Source organism: Temnothorax curvispinosus, unplaced genomic scaffold, assembly GCF_003070985.1.
Source record: "Temnothorax curvispinosus isolate PA1 unplaced genomic scaffold, ASM307098v1 QBEX01010810.1, whole genome shotgun sequence".
Taxonomy (NCBI): domain Eukaryota; kingdom Metazoa; phylum Arthropoda; class Insecta; order Hymenoptera; family Formicidae; genus Temnothorax; species Temnothorax curvispinosus.
In genome coordinates this window covers 327028-340267 of record NW_020220590.1, presented here as the reverse complement: position 1 = coordinate 340267, position 13240 = coordinate 327028, and the positions used below count along the sequence as shown (strand labels likewise).

Below are 13240 nucleotides of genomic sequence, written 5' to 3'. Positions count from 1 at the left end.
TATTTCATCTTAAACGAATATAAAATAGTACAACTATTTGAACCAAGAAAATAAACCTGTTTTTTTTTAAATAGATATGTAATTATAACGTCAAAGTAGAACACGTCATTTCTGGAGTGTCAACTTCGGTTAGAAGCCATTGTTCAAACAAATAATAATAATACATCTTTTGCAACCAGATTTCAAAGATATGTATAGATTGGTGCAAAGTTTTTGAATTCAAGTTTGGAAACGAGAACATTATGAAAAGAAGAATAACAAAATGAGAATAGAGAGAAAAAAACAATAAAGAGGAGTAAAGTGTTCGCGGTGATTTCGAATTCGTCGCGAGAATAAAGAGGAAAAAAACAGCGTATTTTTTTCACGTTGCAGAGTTCCCATATCTTCGCATCGCCTTTCGTTTTCCCTCCATTATTCCTTCGAACGTCCAGTCCGGTTCCGAGGTGCAAAAAGTGTAGGCACGACGGCGCGTTACGGGAAACGATAGGCCGGAGGGGCGGAAGTGCAGAGTGCAGATGCTCGAGTGTGCCAGCCGTCACGGTGGTGTTCGACGGGCGCGAATTCGGGCGAATCGCGATAACGTCATGTCGCGCTCGTTGGCGAGGACCGCCGTTCCCAGGGCGGTCGACATTCCCGAACGCGAGGCGAGAGAGACGACGTAGGTAATAGGTGACCGTAACGTAGAGCGCGTCATGACGGAGGGTTCTGCGCCTACGGCGCCGTGGCTGACGGCAAGGAGCATCGCCGAGCGCGCGCGAGACGCTACCCATCGAGGAGGACGGCGTGAAAAGATCGGCGTTAAACGTGAGTTCTCTCTATTCTCATTCCGAAACGCTCCAGGACGATCCGTGACACTTCGACGCTCTCGCGACTCCCGGGGGAGAAACGTTCGCGCGTCGTTTAGGTTAGGTGGAAACGCGCGGCGGAATCGAAAGTCCGATTCGAAATATTCGAACGTCGCGATTTTCCTCTTGAAAGAAAATTAAATGTCTCGACGCGGTGGATACGTTTTTCTTTATTTTGCACGAAAAAAGACGAGGCGTTTAATTTAATTCTCATCCTGCATCGAAAATTAATTTCTTTTTAAAAGTGTTAATTTTTAAGAAATAATTTCGTGAATAATTAACTGCTGTTTTACATGTTTTATTTTTTCTTGCGTACGATCTATTTCGGCTGCAAATTCGATCCGGATTTGCTGATATTCGGATAATTAATTATTGGAAGAGTTATTAATAATATTATTATTCAAATTTAGTTATTAATTATTATCTAGAAGTCAAATCTACTTGAGAAACTAATTTGCTGGACAACAAGATAACGTTTATCTATTGTTCCTGCTGAATCTGAGTTTTTTCTCTAACCGAAAACATCGTTACAAAAGAAACTATTATCTAAGCGCGTAAATCAATTCTTTTCAATCATTTCTTTTACTAAAACATAAAAATGTCTAATTAAATTTGCTTTCCTCGTTTCTAAGAAACTTCAACGTTTATCGGGTTTTTTTTCTCTAATTTTTCGTCCAAGTTTCTGTTGCAAAGAAAGTATTAAATGAGACAATTTAATTGTTTTACATAGGTGATGCGCTATACAATTTGGAGTTACGAGAATGGCACCACCTACGATATTTCAAACAAGCTCGTGCGATATATGACAGCACTTCTATGGATCCTACGCATTGAGTATTGCTATCAAAAGGGCCATTAATGTGAGTACCTGAATTTTAAATGACATTTATAAAATGATATCTTACGATATCTTTTGTCATCGTATCGGTATCAACCTGGGATGTTACGAACATAATTTAATACACCTATATCGATTGCTTGTTGGTTTTGTACAAAATGGCACTGTCTTTTAACATAAAACGACATTAAATATGCCTCTGTCTCCGTAAACATAATTTTCGCACGTGTCATCATCGATTTACGTTTCTTTTTCTGATTCTCACTGGCTGATTCTTGCATGCTATTTTAATTCATCACTATTTGTGTTTGTAATATGAAGAATATTTTACAACTATCATACACTTTTCCAAGCGTATTAATCAGAGTCGAAAATTTCATTTAGAAAAAATTCCCGATAATTTCTGAATTCAAACGATCGAAATTAATCAACGGCATCACGTACAATTTACATATTTAAACCCGCTATGAACGATCTATATTTATCATTCATATTTCATTAATTCACAATTCAGATTTCACGACAGAGCCGTTAATTAATTTTTTTATATGCCAGATATCTCGCCAGATATTTTTATGCATGTATGTGTGTATTCTAATTTTTTTTTTCAAACGCTTCTCACATTCTACGCGACGCATAAAATTGTGAACGGAATTTTATTCTGAATTCCAACACGAAACGTAAAATATAGTCTAAAGTGGGCTTTAAGTTCGTAATTTTGCGGCACGTGTGCGCCGATCTGTCATTTATTGGCGATTTCTTGAGACTTTTTATCGTTCAAAATTCGTCCGTTGGGTATTTACCCAACGCAAGAAATGCCGAGTGCAAACAGTAACTTCGTGCAATCGTACCTATTTCGTGTTTCTTTCTCTGTTGCAATGTGCGTGCGATTAATGTCGGGAATGTGCAAAATGTCATGAAGTCTCATCAATCATTCCACGGGGTTTGGTCAATCATATCACGAGATTTGGTTAACTATAGGTATATGTCACGAAGAGTAATGTAAGTACATATTTCATATGTGATCAATAATGTAATCAATGTGAGAAATTGATTATGAACGATTCCTTTTTATTTGACGATAAATTTATTTAATTATAATATTCTCTTTTTTGATAATTTATTTAATTAATTATAATAAACATTTTTATTGTAATAATATACAAAACGCTCGCAAAATCTTAAATTACGTTATGAAATAATTATTTCTTTCGATTGGCAACGCGCTGGGTTAACTCTTTTCGACTCTTTGTACCACAACTAGTGATTACTAGTTGTAATAACTACATTCACTCCAATTTACAGATGGCTTCAATTTTGCAAAAAAATCTGCAAATAAAGTTTAATAATATGTACATATTTTTAGAGAATTTATTCTTATTTCTTGAATCGTCTTCTTTAAACTTAAGAATATTTTTTTGGAAATAACGTTTTTTTTAATAAAACAAATCAGGATAGAAAGGGTTAACCTGGTTTCTCGTCTCGAACACGATACTCGCAATGCTTTCTTTGGCTATCAACGTGTCGTGTCGCGATGCCATTTGGCACGAATTTCATTACATCTCTATGTAAAGCTATCTTCTTGTTATCACTCGCGAGAAGTTCATTTACTTTATCATGTTAACGTACAACGTTTCAAAATCAATTTACGCTAAGAAACTATTACCTTTTGATGCAGACATTAACATATCCTTGTCGTTCGCAAGGATAGCAACGCTGACGATTTTATAAATGTAAATTAACTTTTAATTAAGTAACAATTAACTTCTTTTATAAATGCCGTCCTTAAAGTACACATTCAACTCGATTTTGCGTGAAGTCATAGCTGTACATTTCCATTCGGTTCGAAAATGCGCAAAATCCTATACGTACACAAAATCATTTACAAATATACAAAATTGATTGGCGACGAATCAACGATACATTCCGTCTTCGTTTAAAGCGACTTGTCGCCGTAATTCTAATAACTGCCATTTGCCATTGAACCCCACAATAATTATCATATTTACACTTACTTTTACATTTACTATTTCTTCCAGTTAACTTTTCGACTTGATTTTATCGTATAAACTCGCACTGAGCCGTGGTTTTCTTGGTGATATATTTTCGATAGCGCAATTTCCAATCTCTGTTTTCCGTATATGTATGAAATTGATTTCACGGCCGCAACTTCCCACTCTGTCTATCTCGTAAATACCAGAATACCGCAATGTTTATTACACATTCACGGTATAAACTCGCACTGAGCCGTGGTTTTCTTAGCGATACATTTTCGAACGCGCAATTTCCAAATCTCTGTTTTTCGTATATATGTACAAAATTGATTTCACGGCCGCAACTTGCGCCATGCTGTCTATCTCGCGAATACCAGAATACCGCAACGTTTATTACTACACATTTACAGGAAGATATACTATTTAATTTCTTTTCTGCATTTGTTCCCAAAATATAATGTTCGATTTGAGCTTGCCGGGTGAAATCACGGCAGTGTCGTTGCCCTCCTGTTTCGATCGCACGACTTCCGTTCGATTCGTCGGTCGCTCTTCTATTAATGACCGGCTGACCGGCGGCGATGTCAGTTTTCCAGGCATTTGACGCAGCCCTTCGCGAAATTCCCTCGAAAGAGATCTGGCTGTCAAACTGTGCATCTGCCTGGGCGTTTCGACTATCTGTACCTCGGGGGTGAACGATCTGTCCTTGGCATCATCTACTTTTGCCATCTGCGAGACAGAAAATCGATTTGACTCTATATGACAAATTATTGACGTATATGATACGTATGATATTTATTTGAAAAAATGCTCTGCATTAATTCTAAAGCTTCTGTGATTAAAAATGCAAAAATATTGATAAAAAATTCATTTGAAAGTATCTGTATCATGAATATATTATTCAAATTAATATTAATCTATTTAATATGACATTGTATTTTTTGGAACCGTACTACAATTTAATTTAGTAACGTTTGTTAGTTAAGTAACGTGACCGACAAATTTATACGATAAATGAAACATTCAGAACAAGAGTGAAACCAGATCGTAGTTAAAAAAACAATTTATGTAGACATTTTTCTACTCTTAAAGTTTTCCTTTTTCTAAAATAAATCCGTCTATTTAATTAGTTAGTTATTTACATGTCATCTATTTTTACAAATTATGGACGCATATATCAATCTTGCTCCGAACAAATGCACCGAGACTCGATATCAATTCGAGATCTATCTGAAATCTAAACGAAGTAAAATGACTGTTTCATCGTTAGTTACCGAAGCTCTGATTATTTTCGCGGGCACGGCAGTCTCTATTTCGGAAGTCTGTCGCCTGCCGAACGCTTCCGCGAGTCTTTTCACCGAGGGCATCGCTCGCGACTCGTCGTCCGTCTCCCCAGACTCAGCCTTAGTCCTGATATATATATCCTCGAAAGATCTGTCGACGTCGGGCGGAATCTCGTCGTAATCGTTCAGCAACGAAATATCGTCCCCGATGATCGCGTCGCGTTTCTCCGTCGTCGCGCTTTCCTCCGCGAGATCCAGCAAATTCTTGGCGATCAGCTCATCCTGAGTGTCGTTCACGTAAACCGGATTCGCGTAATAGCACACGTCGTCAGCAACGTTCGGCATCGATTTGGCGGATGTCAGCCGCGAGTTCATTTCCTCGACCTCGTCCCGTAGCTCGTTGAGCCCCCCCGAGCTCTTCGCGAAATCCCAGCCGAGTGATCTCGGCGTGTCGTTCAGGTGTCCTTTATACGCGCGTCTCGTTAGGTTCGACTTCGCGTTGTTCCGCAACGGCTGATCCTGCAGCTGATTGTTGGAGCGAGCACGACGCAAGCCGTCCTGGTAGCCGAAGGAACTCAGGTCCAGTCTGTTCACCATTCTCTGCTGCCGGGTAGGCATCTTCTGATGATCCGAGAACTCGTTCGCGAAACCGTACGCTTTCAGATCGATCCTGCGAACTATTCGCTCCTTATCGTCCTTGCGCTCGGTTTCGACGCTCTGCTCCTGATTGTTGAGCTTGGCGTTAATCTCATTCTTGCTGTTCTTCCTTTGGTTCTCCAGGATGTCGTCTGCGCGTTGATCCTTCCACGTTGTCTTATCGGGCGCGTTTGTCTCGCTTCTGACTTTCTGATGGTCGCCGACGTCGACGGGAGCACGCGATATCACGGCACGATTATTCGTTTCGGGACTAATTACCTCGGCGTTGTTCCTGTGCCACGACGCCGACGTCTTCGTATCTTTATCACTTTGCAGGACTGAAATACCATCGTCGATCTCCTTGGACGCAGATTCTTCCTAGAACACACGAAGAATCGATTGATGTTAATGATCTAATATAGAATTCGTTTGACAACTGTATTCCAGTTTACGTTGTCTCTTGAATTTTTATTATTCTTTCTTTCATTTATTCTGGCATGCTGCGAAGAGTCACAGAATTCCTATTTTCTGTTGCCTTTCTTTTTCTCTCTCGTAGAACTTTCATACGATTAATATTATTGTATCATGTAGTAACAATGTTCTGTAAAATAAATTTAATTTTCTAACGCAGTAATAATATTGGTGATATTAATAATATTATACAATGCTGGTGTATATTTCATGATATTAGTAAGAATTTTTTAAATATTGTGGTTAGCGTGATCTTTACATGATCTGTAACTGAATCATCAATTTTAGAAGAAGTGACAATATTATTAATCATATGAACGCTTTTTTGCTTAATACATACCAGTCGCAATTTTATTAATAGATTTTTTCTGTTTTTTTTTTTGTCACGTGCAAGTTTCAGCTCTCAATATCAAATGTGTGAATACCTGATTTTGATAAAAAGATTTTTGAACTTTTTGAGTGTCATTGAGAAAAAAGTATCATTAACAATTTACCGCGCCACGTTTGGAGAATACCAAAGTTTTGGGCGTTACTTATTTACATAAATTTAAATTTTGGAAGAGAAGCGCGGACTAATATGTTTTAAGTTCAGCCATGCATATCCGTATTATTATCGTCGTGCGATCAAAAAGCTTTCTTGATAATGTATTTGTGTAACCTATGTTCCAGATATTAATTGTGCAATATTATTTGTTAATGTGATTACACATAAAGATTAACAGTATCATTTGCAATTATTACTGTAAAGCATTTCTTGGTGAGATGAGGGAATTTGTGAATATCTATAAAACATGTCAGATTTAACGAATCTCCCGATATCAGTTCATTACAGTTAGTACAGGTTTAAAAGAATTATATATTAAATATACAAAATTTTGCAAGTAACACAAGTAATATATATGTATATTAATTGCTGTTTAGTTGAGGGAAATTAGCGGGAAATAAGTAACAAACGAGAAATATTAAGGTTTACAGACGAGCGCATAGATATAATTATTTGTTAGTCATCGCACACGCATATAAATAGGTGGTACTTACCGATTAAAATATTCTCTTTTGCAGCTCGTAATTGCGGAATTGATTTCGTTGTGTTAATGCGAATCGAGCAGTATCTCACGAGATACATCGAGAACGTGTAGATGCTAATTAGATTGCATTCTTTGTGCAATTTGTACAAGCGTGATGCGTGCATTTCGAGTGGTAAATAACTCGGGTTCAATTGTCTATTGAAAATATATTTTGGATTCACACCTTTACTTTAAGAGAAATAGACAAAAGTGAAATTTACATACTAACACACTCGATCTTTTCCTTAATTTCGAAATGTTTTTATATACGGGCATGTCTTTAATTGCGTGAAATTTACGCAGAACTATTTTGTATCGTCTCATCTAATAATTCTAAATTTTATCTTATTAATGTTTTAATACATAATTATCATTTACAACTTCTAGGACAATGAGGCTCCTTTTGTAATACAATTCTCAAAAATAATTTATTCGTGCCCGCATAGTCGTCATTTTCCATTATACTGAAAAAATTAAAATCTAATCTAAAAATCTTGCGTTACTCTTTTAAATATATGCGAGATATGAAAAAATTAAGAATAAGCTATTACACTAATAACATAATATAAATAATATGTAGTTTAAATACTTTTTGATATTTGACGTCAAAGATGAAGTCTAAAATGGACTCGCACATGGGTTGTAAACTCCTGGGCAATAATTTTTAGAAATTGAAATTAATATTAAGTAGCAACCATCACCTGTAAGTTTCATGCAGAAAATATGATCAATTTTTTGATTGGTCAATTAAATTAGTTGAGGTCTTCGTATCAATATAAAATATGTACAGGATTATGTTAGATAAATGTCTTCTTCGAGAATTTCGACAATTTTAAATCTCTATTGAACAATCAAGTATAATTTACATGAAAAAAATCATCTAGAAAATATATATAAATATAAGTTTTTTCATGCAAATTAATTATCTAATTAAATAAATAATTATATATTTTTGTAAATACCTTCTGATGAGATCATTTTGTGTACTTTTTATATTATAATAACAGTAATAAATAACAGTAATGATAAATATTAATTCTGATTATGTAAGTCAATTATTAGAAATTTACATGCAAAAATTTATTTATTAGTTTTGCTTTTTGCGTTTTGTTTTTGATTCAGAACGATCTCGCGTAATAAACGTAACGAAATGCAGATAATTAATCAGAAATCTGTTAAGGAGCGGGAGGTCAGCATTATCGTGATACACATTTTAGATTTTTATGCACCCGTATTTATTTGCCACTTGCAAACCACTTAACGTTGTATAAATATGGACTTTCAATCATTAATCCTGTATATGACACTTAATATTAGCGCATCGCGCCATGGCACTATATTATTTCGAAGAATATGGCCACGGAGTTACGATATTAGCACGAATGCATTCGCATTCTCTCAGGTACATTATTGCACCGGAAAAAAATTACATTAACTATATATTTATATAACAATTATCAAATAATTCTTAATGAATCTCTAACCGTTAACTAAATCCACCAATTATATCGCTCGCATTCTGAATTTCTAAGATTCGCGTCGTCTCAGAATATGTAGAATGTCGTTTCCTCTTCACTTCATTTGAAACACAATAGTGATACCCATAATGATCAATTCATTTTGAAGCACGTTATCTCTTACTTTCTCTTATCAATCGTGATAAGAATTTTAGAGAAATAAAATAAGAGAATTTGAGATAATATGACTGTAAATATCTCTAAAATTATTTCTGTTGAAATACTTCGTATTTTTTTTACGACATTACTTCATGGCAATCATGTCACAATTACTAGCATCGTGTACATTCTCTTCTTATTCCATTTTTAAGTCAGCCTTTCTCCTTATCATCACCATATCGTGACGTCGGTCAAACTTCTCACATACAACTTCTTGCATCGTCCCTTATCATCGCCTTTCCCTTCTTGCCGAGATTCCTCCGAGCTTTCTAGATTCCTTTCAACATTCCTGGTTACCGATTTTCCTAACTTTCCATTGTTAACGTCTTCAAGGACTTCCCGATGCCTTTCAGGTCTTGTTCCTCTTCCTCGCGCTGCGACATTGTCATCGTTGAACGCGCACGCTTTCCGTCTTCGCGAGACATCCTTCAGGAACTTGTTCATTATAATTTCGTCGGAGGCACAATCGATCTCATCCTGCCACTCATCGTTCTCGTTCGGCAAAGACCAGACGGAAGGTGAATTTATGTTCTTCTTACGAATTAGATTCCTGCGTTTCGTCATAGAGCTCATTCTGAAAGCACTCGTTCGATTTCTGTTGCGTCCAATTTGAGCGTATCCCGTAGATAACCGATCATTCGTAACGTCGTTTTTCTCGTCCTGCCAGTCGCTTTCCTCAAAAGTTGAGCTCGTCGAGTGTTCGAAGCTAGCGAATCCTTCGAAACTCGTAGAACGATTCAAGTTTGTCGGCTGATCGCAACTTCCTGAATTAACGTTACAGTGTATTTTGAGGTTTGCCGATTTTTCCGTTTCGACGAAATCGCGGCCGTCTTCAGTGCCGGGAATAACAGACGCAGCTTCTGATAGAATCGGTCTCAGTCGGATCCTCCTGTAGTTCGGAATCCTTCTGCTGTCGATCTTCCTACTCCTCTTGATTCCGCCGAAGGTCTGAAACTTCAATCTCGCAAACTCCGGGCTGCGATCGTCGAACGGATCGCGATCATCCTCCAGCGAGGCCGATTCGTCCTCGAAATCATCGTCGAGTTCCTCCGTCTTCCTCGGCCGGAATCTGATGCCACCGAACGTATGGTATTTGTATCCGCTGGTGGTCCAGAACTTCCTGCCACCGACCGACGATATTTGCCCGTTATCGCCCGGACGATCGTTATCCGCCACCCGATACAACCGTCGCCAGCGATCGCGTTCGCTGCTCTCCGAATCGCGAGAGCCGATCGAGCACATCCCGGAGTCGTGGTCGCCCGGGTCGCGATCGTCTCCATCGCCTGGTGAACCCGCGCGATTGTCGTACCGCGGTACTATCGGCTCTTCGCCCTCGCGATCTGCGTCCCAAGGCTGATTCCAGTCTGTCGGTACTGACTTCCGAGAGTCCGTGCCGACCTCCAGGTTTTCTGCCAGAATGTAATTGTCCTCCTCTCTCTCAAAAATAGCTCCTACATTCGACTCCACGGAATTCTTAAATCCTCGATCATCTCTCGCGTCTTCTCTCGTGCTTTCCCTTTCCTCGGGGTACATCATTCGTACGTCGTTTCCTACGAGATTCTCGGCTCGCTCGCCGTCACCGTGGCGCGATCGATCGCTCGCGGACTCCAGATGCAGGAGAGGGTTGATCGCGAAGTGCGGACTGGCGCGGGGGTCGCGGCAGCATCGTCTAGGAAGGCTGCCGCGCAGCGAAGCGGCTTCGAATTGCTCGAGCTCGTCATGACTCACCTGTCGTTCGTGTTGCTCGTCGCCGGCGCAGCTCGATCGCTGGGACAGCGAGCTGCTGGGTCTGCTCGACATCGAGGACATCGCCGATTTAGCCTGTTCCTGCCGTTCCCCACTAGCCATCTTGGATTGGTTGATGTAGTAATCCCTGCCGAATCTATACAGAAAAATCGAGTCATTAGCGTCACGGAGCTCTACATTGAAGAATTGTCAGCACTTGTGATTCTTTTTTTATTTCTGCCTTTCTTAATTATTTAATATTTCAGGTAAACTTTTAGCCAAAAACTTTAGAGAGAAAGTTAAGAGAAATAATTTGTTTAATTTTTTAAATGTATTGTCTTATATTATTTCGAAAAAATTAATGAAAGTTACCGTTTAATGTCCGGTCGACTGGCTGTCAGGAGCGTCTCCAGATTCACTTCGTTCAGCTTCGTTAACTCATAATGGGCTCTAAACAGAATGAAAAATCAAGCTAAGAGCTTCGCGGCTACAATAAGATGTTCGTGAAATTTCTCATGCGTGATTCTCTTACCCTGGCATGTCCGAATTTCTCGAATATTGTCTCTCCAAGCATCGCTTTCGTATGCTCTCCTCGCTGTAGGGATTGTTTTCGATCGGCGGCGCATTTTCCCACTTTTTGTGCTCGCGTTCCGCTATTGTGCCTGTCCAATACATTTATTCACCGTCATGTCCGCGATATGCTTATCATGATACATGAATATTTCATTATATTCATGAATCTTTTCGCTTTTTATTGCAGGACATTGAAATTTTGTTTGAAGGAGAATTGATTAAGATTTTGTTTTTTATACTTTAAAGAAACAAATGCAATTAATATACCATCCCTCGCTTTATGTGACTTTTTGAAGTTATAAAATTTTTACTTCTCTTACACATGCTTGATTTTTTATTACATATTATATTATATAATAATTTCTTCGTGTATGTATGTATATGTATTATTCTCTCTATATAAAATTTATATTTAATATTAGTAAATTATTTTGTACATAATTTTACATCAGCAAGGTAAAGTGGAATTTCTTTTGTCCTTTTATAAAACCAAAAAATACGAAGATATATGAGGAATTTCAGCGCGTGATGTATATTGCGTATGTATGTTTTTTTATCGTCGAGAGACAAGAGTAAAGTTACCTGGTCGTGGAGGGGCGCTTAATGGATCATTTTCGCTCATCACGTCGGCGTGATTCTCATCGATCGTTGCATAAGACAATTGGACTCCGGTTTCTGAACGTTCGCTGCATAAAGTTGAAAAAGAATTATGAGAGAGGCATACCGTGTTGCGACGAAACTATGAAAAGAATTATGCAGCAGGATACGGAACTCATGCAATACCGAGTTGCGTAGGAAACTCGAACTATCATTATCGCTTATTACGCGTTTATTTCGAAACCTGAGCGGAGTTTCGCTTCATTCATATTTACTATATATCCTTACAAATATACAAAAACAAACATTAAAAGAATAGAAATCACAGATAAAGATAAATTTAAATAATATATTTTACATGTATGTAAATTTAATTTAAAACAAGTTTAAAATACATGAGCTATAATTCTATTCTTTTACCTTAAAGTCATAAAATCATAGATAATAGAAAAGATATTTCGAGATTCCTATTATACCTTTTTAGTTCTTTGATCGAATTGTTCTCCAATTTTCCGGGCTGTTCGTCCGTCGTTTTTCTCGTTTCATCGATGGTCTCGCTCTCTCCAGAGCAAACCTCGACTTTCGTCAAACTGTCTAAATGTCTCTGGATTGCCGTGTCGTAATGTTCGGTATATTCGCTCTCTTGTTGCTCTTCATTTTCGTCGGCAACGTTTTCCCCTCGATCGCTCCTCTCACTTGATTTCTCGGATTGCACCTTTACTTCCTTTTGCGCAGAACTTTCCACCGCGGTCGCAATCGTCCTTTCGCCGCGCTCGACTGTATCCTTATGCTTCTCTTTGGTTTTGTCTCCTTCTTTTGCCACCGTTGTCAACGCAAATAAACTTTCATTTCGATTGCTTTCGTCATCTTTACGTTCGTTTATTTTCTTCTCCGAAATTTCCGAAGATTTCAAGAGTCCTTCGTGATTCTTTCCGCCTCGACACTCGGAAATAGTCACGTTATTTTCAGTTTTCGCTTGGCAGGTATCAACCTCATCCTTTTCGAATTGTTGCGTCGTGGTTGCTCCTTCCTGATTGCTTTTTGTTTGATTATTTGTCCCGTCGCATTCGGAGATCTTGGGGGTCCTCGGAATCACGTTGTTGATCGCCTCCATCAGTTCCTTTTCGATCTCTTCGTCAGATTTTGTAGAGGAGCATTCGGATAGGTCGGACGTGTCCTCGGCATCCCGGTCGCCGATCAGAGCCTTGTAATACGCGTTAGAGCTCGGGACCAACATAGCGACCGCGTCCGGCTGCGACCGGGAAGTCTTTTTCTTCTGAAACAACCAATTGTCCTCCCAGGACTCGATGGGCGAGACTATATCTATCGTGCGACCAACGGCGTGACGTTTTGTCCTGACCGGTGAATATTCGTTGCGATTTAAATCCGAAGAATCCGACGATGAAGATGGCGATGGCGAAGGTAATTCCCGTGGAGCTATTACAATAAAATTTAGAATGAATATTAAATGGAAAAAACAAGGCAATAAACGAGCATTAAAGGATGTTTAAAAACATATAATTAATTGGTATATATAC

At 38.4% G+C, this 13240-nt stretch overlaps 2 protein-coding genes across 7 annotated transcripts in view; one reads left to right on the top strand and one right to left on the bottom strand.

The window, feature by feature from the left end:
- Nucleotides 1–504: 504 nt before the first annotated feature.
- Nucleotides 505–13240, top strand: part of LOC112460794 (uncharacterized MFS-type transporter C09D4.1) — a 55322-nt gene continuing 42586 nt past the window's right edge. The window contains exons 1-2 of one of the 2 annotated variants that reach the window (XM_025025656.1): nucleotides 505–804; nucleotides 1576–1705. The gene's annotated coding sequence lies outside the window, so the exon portion shown is untranslated. The remainder of the gene's footprint in view (nucleotides 805–1575; nucleotides 1706–13240) is intronic. The other variant, XM_025025660.1, reaches the window with a different exon arrangement.
- Nucleotides 3123–13240, bottom strand: part of LOC112460793 (uncharacterized protein DDB_G0284459) — a 35961-nt gene continuing 25843 nt past the window's right edge. For 2 of the 5 annotated variants that reach the window (XM_025025647.1, XM_025025649.1), the window contains exons 10-14: nucleotides 12179–13139; nucleotides 11688–11791; nucleotides 11065–11194; nucleotides 10905–10982; nucleotides 8188–10689 (exon numbers count right to left, since the gene is read on the bottom strand). In XM_025025647.1, coding sequence (XP_024881415.1) covers nucleotides 8979–10689; nucleotides 10905–10982; nucleotides 11065–11194; nucleotides 11688–11791; nucleotides 12179–13139 — 2984 coding nt within the window. In that variant the 3' untranslated portion in view covers nucleotides 8188–8978. Of the gene's footprint in view, nucleotides 4404–4948; nucleotides 5972–8187; nucleotides 10690–10904; nucleotides 10983–11064; nucleotides 11195–11687; nucleotides 11792–12178; nucleotides 13140–13240 lie in introns of those variants that run through there. The other 3 variants (XM_025025650.1, XM_025025648.1, XM_025025651.1) reach the window with 3 other exon arrangements.